Source organism: Toxotes jaculatrix, chromosome 18 (assembly GCF_017976425.1).
Source record: "Toxotes jaculatrix isolate fToxJac2 chromosome 18, fToxJac2.pri, whole genome shotgun sequence".
NCBI classification, from domain to species: Eukaryota; Metazoa; Chordata; class Actinopteri; family Toxotidae; genus Toxotes; species Toxotes jaculatrix.
This window is the reverse complement of record NC_054411.1, coordinates 11,381,909-11,393,964: the sequence shown is the minus strand read 5'-3', so window position 1 is coordinate 11,393,964 and position 12,056 is coordinate 11,381,909. Positions and strand designations below refer to the sequence as shown.

The 12,056-nt window shown below is 42.2% G+C and overlaps 4 protein-coding genes across 4 annotated transcripts; 3 read left to right on the top strand and 1 right to left on the bottom strand.

Moving 5' to 3' along the window:
* The first annotated feature begins 22 nt into the window (after positions 1 to 22).
* Positions 23 to 2,245, top strand: rnf151 (ring finger protein 151). Its single transcript, XM_041062888.1, has 4 exons — positions 23 to 90; positions 689 to 858; positions 983 to 1,079; positions 1,631 to 2,245. Exons 1-4 carry the CDS (start codon positions 88 to 90, stop codon positions 2,099 to 2,101), a joined length of 741 nt encoding a protein of 246 aa, XP_040918822.1. The 5' UTR covers positions 23 to 87; the 3' UTR covers positions 2,102 to 2,245.
* A 394-nt stretch (positions 2,246 to 2,639) lies between these two features.
* rps2 (ribosomal protein S2) lies at positions 2,640 to 5,125 on the top strand. The gene is made up of 7 exons (XM_041062885.1): positions 2,640 to 2,683; positions 3,001 to 3,141; positions 3,250 to 3,339; positions 3,985 to 4,092; positions 4,199 to 4,532; positions 4,806 to 4,897; positions 5,001 to 5,125. The coding sequence occupies exons 2-7, from the start codon at positions 3,004 to 3,006 to the stop codon at positions 5,079 to 5,081; spliced, it is 843 nt and encodes a 280-aa protein (XP_040918819.1). The 5' UTR covers positions 2,640 to 2,683; positions 3,001 to 3,003; the 3' UTR covers positions 5,082 to 5,125.
* A 449-nt stretch (positions 5,126 to 5,574) lies between these two features.
* Positions 5,575 to 7,186, bottom strand: ndufb10 (NADH:ubiquinone oxidoreductase subunit B10). The gene is made up of 4 exons (XM_041062892.1): positions 6,962 to 7,186; positions 6,537 to 6,675; positions 5,887 to 6,026; positions 5,575 to 5,723 (listed from the first exon to the last, which is right to left on the bottom strand). The coding sequence occupies exons 1-4, from the start codon at positions 7,107 to 7,109 to the stop codon at positions 5,635 to 5,637; spliced, it is 516 nt and encodes a 171-aa protein (XP_040918826.1). The 5' UTR covers positions 7,110 to 7,186; the 3' UTR covers positions 5,575 to 5,634.
* Positions 7,187 to 7,916: 730 nt separating this feature from the next.
* Positions 7,917 to 11,962, top strand: LOC121198611 (60S ribosomal protein L3-like). The gene is made up of 10 exons (XM_041062877.1): positions 7,917 to 8,001; positions 8,476 to 8,668; positions 8,980 to 9,148; positions 9,522 to 9,657; positions 10,301 to 10,487; positions 10,607 to 10,767; positions 10,940 to 11,041; positions 11,270 to 11,365; positions 11,515 to 11,634; positions 11,831 to 11,962. Exons 1-10 carry the CDS (start codon positions 7,936 to 7,938, stop codon positions 11,888 to 11,890), a joined length of 1,290 nt encoding a protein of 429 aa, XP_040918811.1. The 5' UTR covers positions 7,917 to 7,935; the 3' UTR covers positions 11,891 to 11,962.
* Positions 11,963 to 12,056: the final 94 nt, after the last annotated feature.

Genomic DNA, 12,056 nt, shown 5'->3' with positions numbered 1-12,056 from the left:
TGTGTGTTCCGTGTGTGACCTGTGAGAGGATCGATACGGAGTAAACCAGCGCCGGGAATGGAAACACGGTGAGGAAAGGAGATTATTATGGTAAGTAGACAACAGCTTCTCTCTATTTGTTTAATCTAGGTTTTATTTCTCACTTTTATTGACGAATGATCGTGGTTATTTTCTGACAAACGTACTTACATCCTTATTATTGGAGCAGCTACCTTGTTGATGTCTTTGGTGAACTCTGAAATGTGTTTGCCTTTTGAAAAATATATATTTTCTTGTAAGAGTATCATCTTTTTAAAAATTAAATATCTAAATTAATTAAAAACAACAACAATGATAAAGCCCATGTGTTTTAAGCATTTTGTAATTTCCACGTTTTTTCGTGGAAAAAAAAAAGTTTTTGGCAGACGTATTGCACATGCTTTTTGTAATCATGTGATCAGTCATATGACTTTCCAGAACAATTCTGTTTTGTTGCCTCTTGCCTTTATGTTTAGAACACTGTGGACGGGTCGTAGGCAGCTGTAGAGCCACGTTTTACAACTGTAGAGAAAAACGTTGATACACAAACGGTCACCGTCTGGCCACGTCCTTAGCTGTCACTTCTTTGACTTATAATATCTCCCCAAAAAACAGAATGATACACAATGATAACCCAAAATAAAGCAGTGTTTATTTTGGCCACATCCAGGCAGACCCAGAGGTGTCAACACAGAGCGGTGGCTATGATGTGGAGCTGTTTGTGGACACCCCAGACTACGATCTGATCTGCACCATATGCCAGGGGGTCCTCAGGTGTCCAGTAAGAGCTGCATGCCACCACATCTTTTGCAAGAAATGCATTCTACAGTGGCTCAAGAGGTACTGAACACAATGTGGATCAATACCACTGGACAAGAACACTGTAAAATTGTGCCGTATTGGATTTTTATTGTCATTGGTCAATACAGAAGAACAAGACTAACTCCTTGTTTGTTTTCTATAGACAGGAGACATGTCCCTGCTGCAGAAAACCTGTCAATGCAAGCTTGATCTTTGTCATGTTCAAGCTGAGCAAATCTATTGGACGCATGAAGATCAAGGTGGGGAACTGGAAACAGAAATGTTGAGCCTATTGCACATAAACTATACCCACCGGGGATGAAAGTTATGACAACTTACATTTTTGTAATCGAGTGGCTACATTTGGGAGAAAAAGTGGGCCAATGAAAAATAATATTGTGGCCCTGCACTATCTAGCCTTGAAGTTCTGGGGAGGGGGTTAGTATGAGGGTCAGCAGTAGATTTTTGCCCTGGATGTTTATCTGGCTGGGTAAACTGGTTTGTAATCATCAATTAATGTATCAATTATCTTTCCAATTAATCAGTTGGTAAAAAAAAAAAAAATAGTGAAAGTCAGCTTTGACTAATTAATGAACTTATTTCAGCTTTATGTAACTAACCCAGTGTTGAAAAGCTCTAATTTTACCTGAGTTGTTCTCAACACAAATGGTGGAATGTGACCAAGTTTACTCAAGTAATTAATAACAATAAATAGTGTAGTGGTTTCTTTACAAATTAATATTGTACCTACAAAATAAATGATGTGCTGTCATATACCACATTGTGTTTCTCTGTTTCTGGACTCTTACAGTGTAAAAATGAGATCCGTGGCTGTGCCGAGACCTTCCCCCTCTCGGAGCAGTACTGCCACAGTATGAGCTGTCTGTTCGAGCTCATCCCCTGTCCATACCAGGGCTGCCGGGCGCAGCTCCTGCGCAGGGACCTGGACACCCATGCACGCCACTGTGAACACTGGCGTCAGCCCTGCCACATGGGCTGCGGGACGATACTCTCCCACCGCACCCAGGCCCAACACAACTGCTACAAGCAACTGAGGCAGGAGTACGAAGCCAGACAGAGGAACCACAGGGCCATTGCCACTGCCCTGCAGAGGAAGATGAGGAGGATGCAGAGCACCATGGCCCACATGAAGAGGCAGATAGGGCTGATCTGTGAGAGCCTGGAAGTGATGGACGATCTGCACGAGGTAGAGGAGGAGGACCTCGGTGAGAGCAGTGGCAGTTCCAGTGGGACTCCAAGTACCAACCACAGCAACTGCTGAGGGACGAGTCAGTCACTACTGCTGGTTGGCTACTGCTGTGTATAATTTCCATGTGTTCACTTCTTTGAAGGTGTGTGTTTTTGAATATATAGGCAGGATTAAAATGAGTGGACTTGTAACAATTTTGAGCTGTAGTTTCATCGATTTTGTAAATAAAGCATTTGACATTACGCTGTCATTATACTTTGCTCCTGATCTTCATTCAAGGGAGAAGTGGTGACTGAATCTTTGTTGACAAGGGATGAATGACGATGATTAACACTTTAATGCCTCTCACTAGCAAAGGATAAATCATGAGGTCAGACCACTAATAAATTAATCAGTTAATCAATTTAGCTCTACAGGGGCCCAACCACGAAAACCTATTGCCATGTCCGTTTACAAGTTATAAAATTCAACTGATACCAACCTAATTTTCATTCAACATGTTTTTTCATTCAATAAGTACAGGCCATGTGCGGAAAATCTGCCAACAGGGGGCAGTTGTTAGTGCGTGTTCCCTTCGAGGAAATATCGCGATAACACCTCTAAATAAAAACCGGTGGAACTTCTCACGGGCCTTCTTCCTGTTATATTGATCACGTAAGTTGAGTGTGGACGTTTTTGTTGTGACTAAAATCCGTCTTTATCTCAGGCATCGTTCAGCGAAAGACATTGAATTTACTTATAAATATATCTGAGAACATGTTATGTCAAACACATAACATATTAATTAACACGATGAAGCGAAGCTCGAGATATTTATACATTTGGAGGGACATTCACGTCTTTCAATATGGCGGCTATGCTCGTGTTCTGTGAGATCGTGAAAATAAATGTTAACAGATATATACAAATTTAAGCCTAGTCATGGGTCAGCAGTTCATAAATAAATTTTTAAAACGTGTTTTGTCCTGCAGCAAATGGCGGACGACGCCGGTGGTAGAGGAGGTTTTCGCGGAGGTTTTGGCGCTGGTGGCCGCGGTGGCCGGGGCCGTGGACGCGGCAGAGGCCGTGGCAGGGGCCGTGGTGCACGGGGCGGCAAGTCCGAGGACAAGGAAGTAAGTTTCAGACCCTAGACCTCCTTTTAATTTTATCGTACATATTGTGTGTGCGAAATGGATGTCACGAATAACGTTTAACGGAAGTCATGCTCTTTCATCTCTTAGTGGGTGCCAGTCACCAAGCTGGGCCGCCTTGTTAAGGACATGAAGATCAAGTCCCTGGAGGAGATCTACCTGTACTCTCTGCCCATCAAGGTAAGCACTATGTGAGGATGAGACTACAAACTATAACATGAAGAGGTTGCAATATTCACAAGAGTGAATATTGCATGTAAAGATATACGTCTCCCCACAATGATCCTTTAATTTTTTTTATGAAGAATGCCATTTTGTGTATTGTTAGACCCTTTTTGCGCCTTATATATTGTCACATTTAGTCACAGAGGAAAGTGCTTGTAAACTTGTGCTATTTACAGGTAGATATACTTTATTCATCCCTCAGAGGGAAATTGTTACATGTCTTTGCTCATTGTGTGAACACGCTACGTGTTGTAGAGCTTCAAGGACTGAATTAATCAAAATTAAATTATTTTGACCTGTCTTTTTTGTAAAGTAAAATGTCATTTGGTGTTACGAGTTTCTCTGATATAAATTTTTGATACTCTTTGTCAGACGTAAAGTAAGCTGTGAAATAACGGATAGAAAAATTGTTAATCCCAGCCCTAATAATAGTGATATAATCTCACATTTTGAGTTGCTGCACTGTTATAACTTAAAGGCAATATGTATGTGTTGATATGAACTGGAAGCATGTAAAACGATATAAGGGTGGATATTCTCCTTTTGCAGCTGCAGTGGACCCCTGTCTCTAATGCACAGCTCTCCATTTCTTTCCTGCAGGAGTCTGAGATCATCGACTTCTTCCTGGGCTCTGGTCTGAAAGACGAAGTGCTGAAGATCATGCCTGTCCAGAAGCAGACCAGGGCTGGTCAGCGCACCAGATTCAAGGTGAGTTTTTAAAGCTCTGTACAGGTCTCCTGTGGTTAATCAGTGTTGTCCTCTCATAATGCTATTGTTTAAATCTAACATTGTTGCCCTCTGACTTTGTTTACAGGCCTTTGTTGCCATTGGTGACTACAACGGCCATGTGGGTCTGGGAGTGAAGTGCTCCAAAGAGGTGGCCACAGCCATCCGTGGAGCCATCATCCTGGCCAAGCTGTCCATTGTCCCCGTCAGGAGAGGTTACTGGGGTAACAAGATCGGCAAGCCCCACACCGTGCCCTGCAAGGTGACCGGCCGCTGTGGCTCTGTCCTGGTGCGTCTCATCCCCGCCCCCCGTGGTACTGGCATCGTGTCTGCCCCTGTGCCCAAGAAGCTGCTCATGATGGCTGGTATCGATGACTGCTACACATCTGCCAGGGGCTGCACCGCCACCCTCGGCAACTTTGGTAAGTTTCATCTGAGGTGTTTGTGTCCTTATCTGTTGAGTGTTTTTGATTTTCTCCTTGCTCTGCTCAGCTTCACCTCTGCAGTGGTGTAGTTGTCGTTATCAGGAGAGAAAGAAACGAGTATTGCAATGCACGGCAGAAAGACTGTTTAGTGGTCTCCTCTGTTCCCTTTTTCAGTGCTCAACAATTTTAGCAAGTAACATTGCAGCACTATTATGTGGTGGGAATCCATCTTAATCATCTACTGATGGTTTCTTGTTGTTCCCTCCTCAGCCAAGGCCACCTTTGATGCCATCTCCAAGACTTACAGCTACCTGACCCCTGATCTCTGGAAGGAGACTGTCTTCACAAAGTCTCCTTACCAGGTACAGTGCACAGCTTGGACTCATTTATCATGATTTTTTTTTTTTTTTTTAAAGCATTTAAGGTTCATGCATTAACGGACTTTCCACTCTGTTCTGATTCCAGGAGTTCACTGACCATCTGGCCAAGACTCACACCAGGGTGTCTGTGCAGAGGGGGCCAGCTGTCCAGGCACCTACCTCCTAAACTTTTTGTACAGAGAAACGTTGAATAAACGTTCTGAAACACCATCTTATGTGCTTTACGGCTTTGTGTGTGTGTGTGTGTGTGTGTGTGTGTGTGTCTGTACTGAGCTCATGAAAGGGCAGGTGTGGATTAGACATGAGAAGCAGCGTTAAAAAAATGGATTAGGTGGCATAAAATCTATGAATGTAAAGTCACAACATTGATATATGAAGAATATGATGAAATTCTGAAAAATGAGATCTGTATTATCATAAATAACAGCTCACTGATTTGCAGTGTTATCCACAACAGCCTAATGTGGACCTGCCACAAAGTGATTTCACTATCTAGGTTCTCCATTTCAAATTCATCCTCCATGATGTGTTTGCAAGATAAAAATCTAATGGAAAAAAATTACATTAATATAAAGTTGCTTCACCACCTTCCAGAGTGGCATCATACTTTTTGATAACATTTTTCATCACTGAGGACAGGGCATAAAGAGACTGCTGCATGAATTGTGACATAAATTTTATTTTACAATTATTACACAGGACAGACAGTAGGACTGTTCTTAAGCACTCTGGGCCTGAGCTGCCACCATTCGTTCTTTTTGCTTCATTAGACATTTCCTCCCACTGGCGTATGCTCCCAGGTCTCCATCTGAAGAGAGGCAGGTCGCAGATAAAAAACATTTAGTGCCAGCCATGCAAAAATTATATGACAATAAATGTCAATGTCCATATAATAATTATAAAAAAAAATCTTCCACATTTTCCTGCTACTGCACCACACATGCTGAGGCCCCAAACGGCACAGTACTTACAGCGTGACTGGAAGTTCTTGGTCACCTCGTTGAACTGCTGTATTTCTTTGGCACAGTTCTGGTGGTAGCTGGCTCCTTCTCTCTGCTGGCAGGCCCTCAGACGCTCCTGGATCACCTTCACAATCTCCTGGTCAACTTTACTGAGGAGTGAAAACAATAACAGAATGATTTTCTTCTTCATTCCTGAAGAAAAAAAAAAATCAGTTTCATAATGGTGCTGCAAGAGCACCATTATTCCTGGAGCCAAAGAAACTTTACATTTAGAATGTCATCCTCTTTTGTCTCATGATAAAAGTCTTACAATTAAAAAAGGTCCTATGGATACACTACATAGCCAAAATAACATGCAGTTACTGAACATGCTAATGATGAAGATTTGTGAACGTGGCAGCAGGGATTTTTTCAGTGATTGCTTGGTGCAAATATATTACAACTAGTTTTTATGTCAGGGCCTAAAATTAGGTAGAAATGCACGAGCTGACTTTGGCCCTCATTCAATCAAATTACAGCAAAGAAACTGGAGTTTGTTATACTGTGTTTGTTGTATTATTATTATTCTACTGATCATCGCCCTCTATCATCTTGGGCACTATATATACAGTATATATCTCCCCCAGGGTGAGCATATCTGAATGTGACTCGTTACTTACTAGTCTCTCCTCCACTGCATCTCTGCCTCATAGTAGCAGAGGTAATCTCCCTGCTGGCACTCAGTCAGGTCAGGGACACGGCGGAACTTCTGGTGGTAGTACACAAACTTGTTTTTAGCCCGGATGCTGTCCACAGCATCTGAATGAGAAGAGAAACAAAGCACAGAGCACGGTTAAACCTGGGCTAGGCTTTGCGGCATGGGTATCTAGCACAACACATCGCTCAAAGTGCATACATAGCTGGCATTAACTCTGTCCGTAAATGTACTTCCTCAAAGCAGAGTCTTGTACTTGTGTTGCTATAATATCCTGCAAGGCAGCAATTATGATATGATCGTTAAATGTTTTGTCTATAAAGCACCCTCGGGTCCTGATAGCTCTGTTGTTGTCCTATTAGCACGGTTAGCTCCGTTAGCTTCAGTTACCTCTAAATGTGGTGACAGGCAGGTCCACGGAGTAATAGAAGAGTTTAGACAGAATCAGGGCCGGGTTTGGCAGCGCCGTCTGTTTGTCCACAACCGGGGTCTGCCGAGGAGGCTCCGGGTATGCTCCTTTATCATAGTCTGACGGCATTTTGCCTTATTTTAACGAAAACTGAGGAAATCCTACAATTCGACCTCGACAGCTCTCCTTTCGAGGTGGCGCATGCGCAGAAGGGACAGTGTAAATGGCGAAATGGAGGTCAGCAAATGTAAAACTTTTTTTTATCCAGTTAATCTTTATTTTATATTATTCTGAAATCATTGGCGGTTACAAATGTTATGATCGAAGAGTAACAAGGCTAATAACAGTATTTTTAAAAAATATGAAGGTTGAAGGGTAAAGGTTACAGGTGGAGTTGTTGTACCGTGTAAAAGCAGCAGGTGGCGGTGCAGAGCCGACATACTTCCACCGCGGGCACATGCCCAAGGGGTCTGCGGGGAGGGGGGCACCTACAAACTACATTTTGTGTGTCTTTATGTCTGGCAGTCTTGCACAGGGCTCTTATAATTTGTCCATGCCACTAGTTCACGTTCTAAAAGCTGATGATAATTTCTGGATCTGAAAATGTTAAGATATTAGTGATCAAATACATACTTACATACCAAGTTTCCAACCACTGACTTCAGTATCCTCTAAAGAAAGAGAAGAGAATGTATAATTTCTAAAGCAGACCAGGTGGATGCTGCAGCCACATGGAAATGAAAACATTCTTGTTCCTTTCTCTCTCCTTTCTTGGCTATTTGGTTCCTGTCCACTGGGCCTCCCCACCGCCTCAGAGCTCAGACTTTACCCTCTTCCCTCCTCCTATCTTCTCCAGTCAGAACTTGGCAGAGATTACCTTGTTTGAAAATGAATACAGCTCCTCAACAGGGCCAAACACCAAATTAGAGCGCTTACACTGTGTATCATCTTATGCATGACCCTTACATCAGCACTGATTCCTCTCTCTTTCTATCCCTCGACTGGACAGTGTGCGGACATGGTCAGTACTCGCTGTGTTTTCGGTTATTTTCTACTATAAAGGATACATCATTGTGCAGTTTCATGTTTTTTTGTCTTTTACATGTAAACATAGTTGTGTGATTTATGAGTTTGTTTGGCCATCTGGGTTTATAAGGGTAGATGAAGTGTTTGGACAGTTATCTTGTAATGGCTGCCTTCGAGGAGACCACATGGAATACTGAAACGGAGACTACTTTCTTACACAACATGCTTAGCTTTATTTATTACTTTATTGATCCCTCAAGCTGGGGAAATTTATTCTCTGCATTTTACTCACACTTGCAAAGTGTTCATGACATGCATGTGTGTTGCCCGATGCCAAATGCCAGAAATTTTTCTTTTTTAGGAAAGTTCTTCTGGCAGTATTTTGAAAAAACATCACTATGATATATCAGGGATTGTCTGAGTTTCACGTTAATAAGTAATGACTCTGTGTGGCTCATGTTCTTTCTAGTCTCATCGCAAATTCCATGCACCCCGCCACGGGCACATGGGGTTTCTGCCCCACAAGCGTAGCAAGAAGCACAGGGGGAGGGTGCGTACGTGGCCTAAAGATGACCCCAGCAAACCTGTCCACCTCACTGCCTTCCTGGGATACAAGGCTGGCATGACCCACACCCTCAGGGAGGTGCACCGCACTGGCCTCAGTATGTATGGATGCAGGGGAGGCTTTAGATGAACATAAAACTTGAATGATACTTGCTGTTTGCTTGGTAGATGGTACAGATTTCTGGGTAATGGTCAATCAAGTATGACTCATACTGCTATCTGGTAGCTCAGCCTAAAATGAATGCTTCAGTTGTCATCTCTTTTCTTTTGTATGTTTTTGCCTTTCTCTGCTGTATGTTGTTTTTATGCATGCATACATATCTCCTGTTAAAGATTCTGTGCTTGACTGAGTTTTACCAAATACTGACAATATCTCAGCAGATGGATATTTCCCATGTTCCTTCCACAGAGCAGTCTAAACGAGAGGAAGTGGAGGCGGTTACTATCATTGACACTCCTCCTGTCGTCGTGGTAGGAGTCGTGGGATACATTCAGACTGTGCGTGGCTTACGTTCTCTTAAAACCATCTTTGCCGAGCATCTCAGCGATGAGTGCAAGCGCAGATTCTACAAAAACTGGTGTGTTTAATTATGTATTTATCCCCTACATATACCATTTACAGTCAATTCGCTACACACTTTGCTTTACTGACACGCTAAATTTATCTAGTTAAACTAAAAAATGCAATTTTCTCTGCTGTCTTAAAAATGTGATTTAACTGAATTTAAAATAAGTTCTGGTATTAAGTTGACTCAACAACTGCTCAGTAACACCACCAAAAAAATTAACACTTTTTGAGTTGAATTAACTTAATAAAACATATATTTACTTATATATTTACATGAGGTTAATGTGATTAGTTGATTCCACTAAGTTACTGCATGATGCTTTACAGTGCACCTGTGTTTCAAACGTCTGAATTTCAGCTTGTCTTTCTGTGTTGTGTTTCAGGTACAAGAGCAAGAAGAAGGCCTTCACCAAGTACAGTAAGAAGTGGCAGGATGAGACAGGGAAGAAACAGCTGGACAAGGATTTTGCTGCGATGAAGAAATACTGTTCAGTCATCAGGGTTATTGTTCACTCCCAGGTAGGCCAGTGTTTCTTTACACTGGTGAAACACGCTGTTTTGAGTAACTAACTTGAAATTACCACCCCCAAGCCTTCTCAAAGCCCACTAGCTTTTAGAAATACAACAATTGTGGTCTCTTATCAGTTTCCACCTTTTCTAATCTTGAAGCTTTCCAGGCAAAGGGGCAGAGGTGTTAGACCACAAGCAACTGACTGAAATCAAGATCCAAATAACTCTGCCCATGACGCCCTGTCTGTGAGGATTACTGGAGGGTGCCGTTTCAAATGGCAGTTTAAAAATAATTTTCAGGGTAGAACCTGGCTGCTTACCCAGACTTTGCCAAGGGGAAACCTTTATGTTGGCAGCCAACAAAATGAAGAATAGCCAAGATCTCAACTCTTAATGGAGCTGCTAAGACCAGTGTTTCTTTGTGAAGTGCAGATTAGATCAAAATGTACTTTTAAATATCAGAGCTGTGGTAATTGCCTGATGTTATTAGTGGGAATTCAAAACATATTCTCATGCTGAATAATAAATCTCATTATAAAAAAAAAAACAAGAACTGTAAACACAATATGTCTTCCGGCTTTTGAATCTCAGAGAAAACCATAGCTTTTCTAAGCTTTTACAGCCTTCACAGTTATTTCTTCTCCATTTCCAGATGCGACTGCTGCCCATAAAACAGAAAAAAGCCCACATCATGGAGGTGCAGCTAAATGGGGGTAGCATCTCAGACAAGGTGGACTGGGCAAAGGAGCATCTGGAGCAGGCTGTGCCTGTGTCTGCTGTCTTCTACCAGGATGAGATGATTGATGTCATTGGTGTCACCAAGGGACATGGCTTCAAAGGTAGGAAACATGCAGCTGGTCCTGCTAGTCCAAGGACTTGAAAAACAAATGTACTCAGATTGAATTGAATGGTCACATCATCCATTCAATTCAGGCCTTTTCGCTCTTTGGGCTGATAGGTGTGACAAGCCGCTGGCACACAAAGAAGCTTCCCAGGAAGACTCACAAGGGCCTGAGGAAGGTGGCCTGTATCGGAGCCTGGCATCCAGCCCGTGTGGGCTTCACTATCGCTCGTGCTGGTCAGAAGGGATATCACCACCGTACTGAGCTCAATAAGAAGGTGAGTTGATGGTTAAGAGTCCAATTTCACTCAGAAGACTCAGCCTCAACTGAAATAAACTTTTATTGAGTAATACTGAATGAGCATAAGCTACATTAGCATTAATATATGTAGATAGGTTTACCATAGTTTTACGTGTCCATGTTTGAAGCGCCCTCACTTGTGTCCTCAGATCTACCGTATTGGTAGGGGTGTCCACATTCAGGATGGAAAGGTGATCCGGAACAATGCCTCCACTAACTATGACACTACCCTGAAGACCATTACGCCCATGGTACTCCCATCTTTCTGTAACAAAATCATAATGAAACAAGTGGATTCTCAAATCTTCCAGCATCTGGGAATTCAAATAACACTTTCTGTGAAGCCCATTTCGATAATGTACTGTATCAATGACTATTCTTTCTGTAACCATACAGTAAGAGTCTTAATTAAGTCTTAATGGATGTTTCATTCTCTTTTTTATTCACCATGATTGTTTTACTGGGTATTATCCCTGTAGGGAGGCTTCCCCCACTATGGTGAGGTGAATAATGACTTTGTCATGGTGAAAGGCTGTGTGGTGGGGGCTAAGAAACGCATCCTCACCCTCAGAAAGGTACAGAGTGATGTTGAAAGTCTGTTGTTGTACTTTTCTGACTCTGTAAGTTGATTTACTCTCAGAGTAAAACAGCGAAGCTCCTTGTACAGTGTTGCAAGTATATGTACAGTAGATGTATATTTTTCTGTGTCCTTCCTGTCCCCTAGTCTTTGCTCGTGCACACATCTCGCAAAGCCAAGGAGGCCATTGAGCTCAAGTTCATCGACACCACTTCCAAATTTGGTCATGGCCACTTCCAGACTGCCCAGGAGAAGAGGGCATTTATGGTGAGTGTGAGAAAAGTTTGTTGTATACTAAAATCTGAATACCAGGAAGTGAGGAGAAGAATACTCTGTGCATTTACATGAATGAAGCCTATATTTACACAAAAGGGGTCTATTTTTCTTTTTCTCACGGTGGTGACATAATTACTCCGGAATCTTTTTGCCCTGTTTTCACCTCTGACCTCTGGTTTGCCTGCAGGGGCCACTGAAGAAAGATGCCCAGAAGACACTGCCAGAGCCTTTGCCCGAGAATGCCTGAAAAAAAAAATTGTATTATGTGATCATTACATAATAAAAATACACTGTGAGGTTGTAAATTAGTTAAATGCAACATCTGTGTGTTTGTGTTTTAATTGCATCATCTACATATTTATGCGCAGTTTAAGTTCAGCAATTAACTTAGATTTAAAGTTTTGAAATTTTTT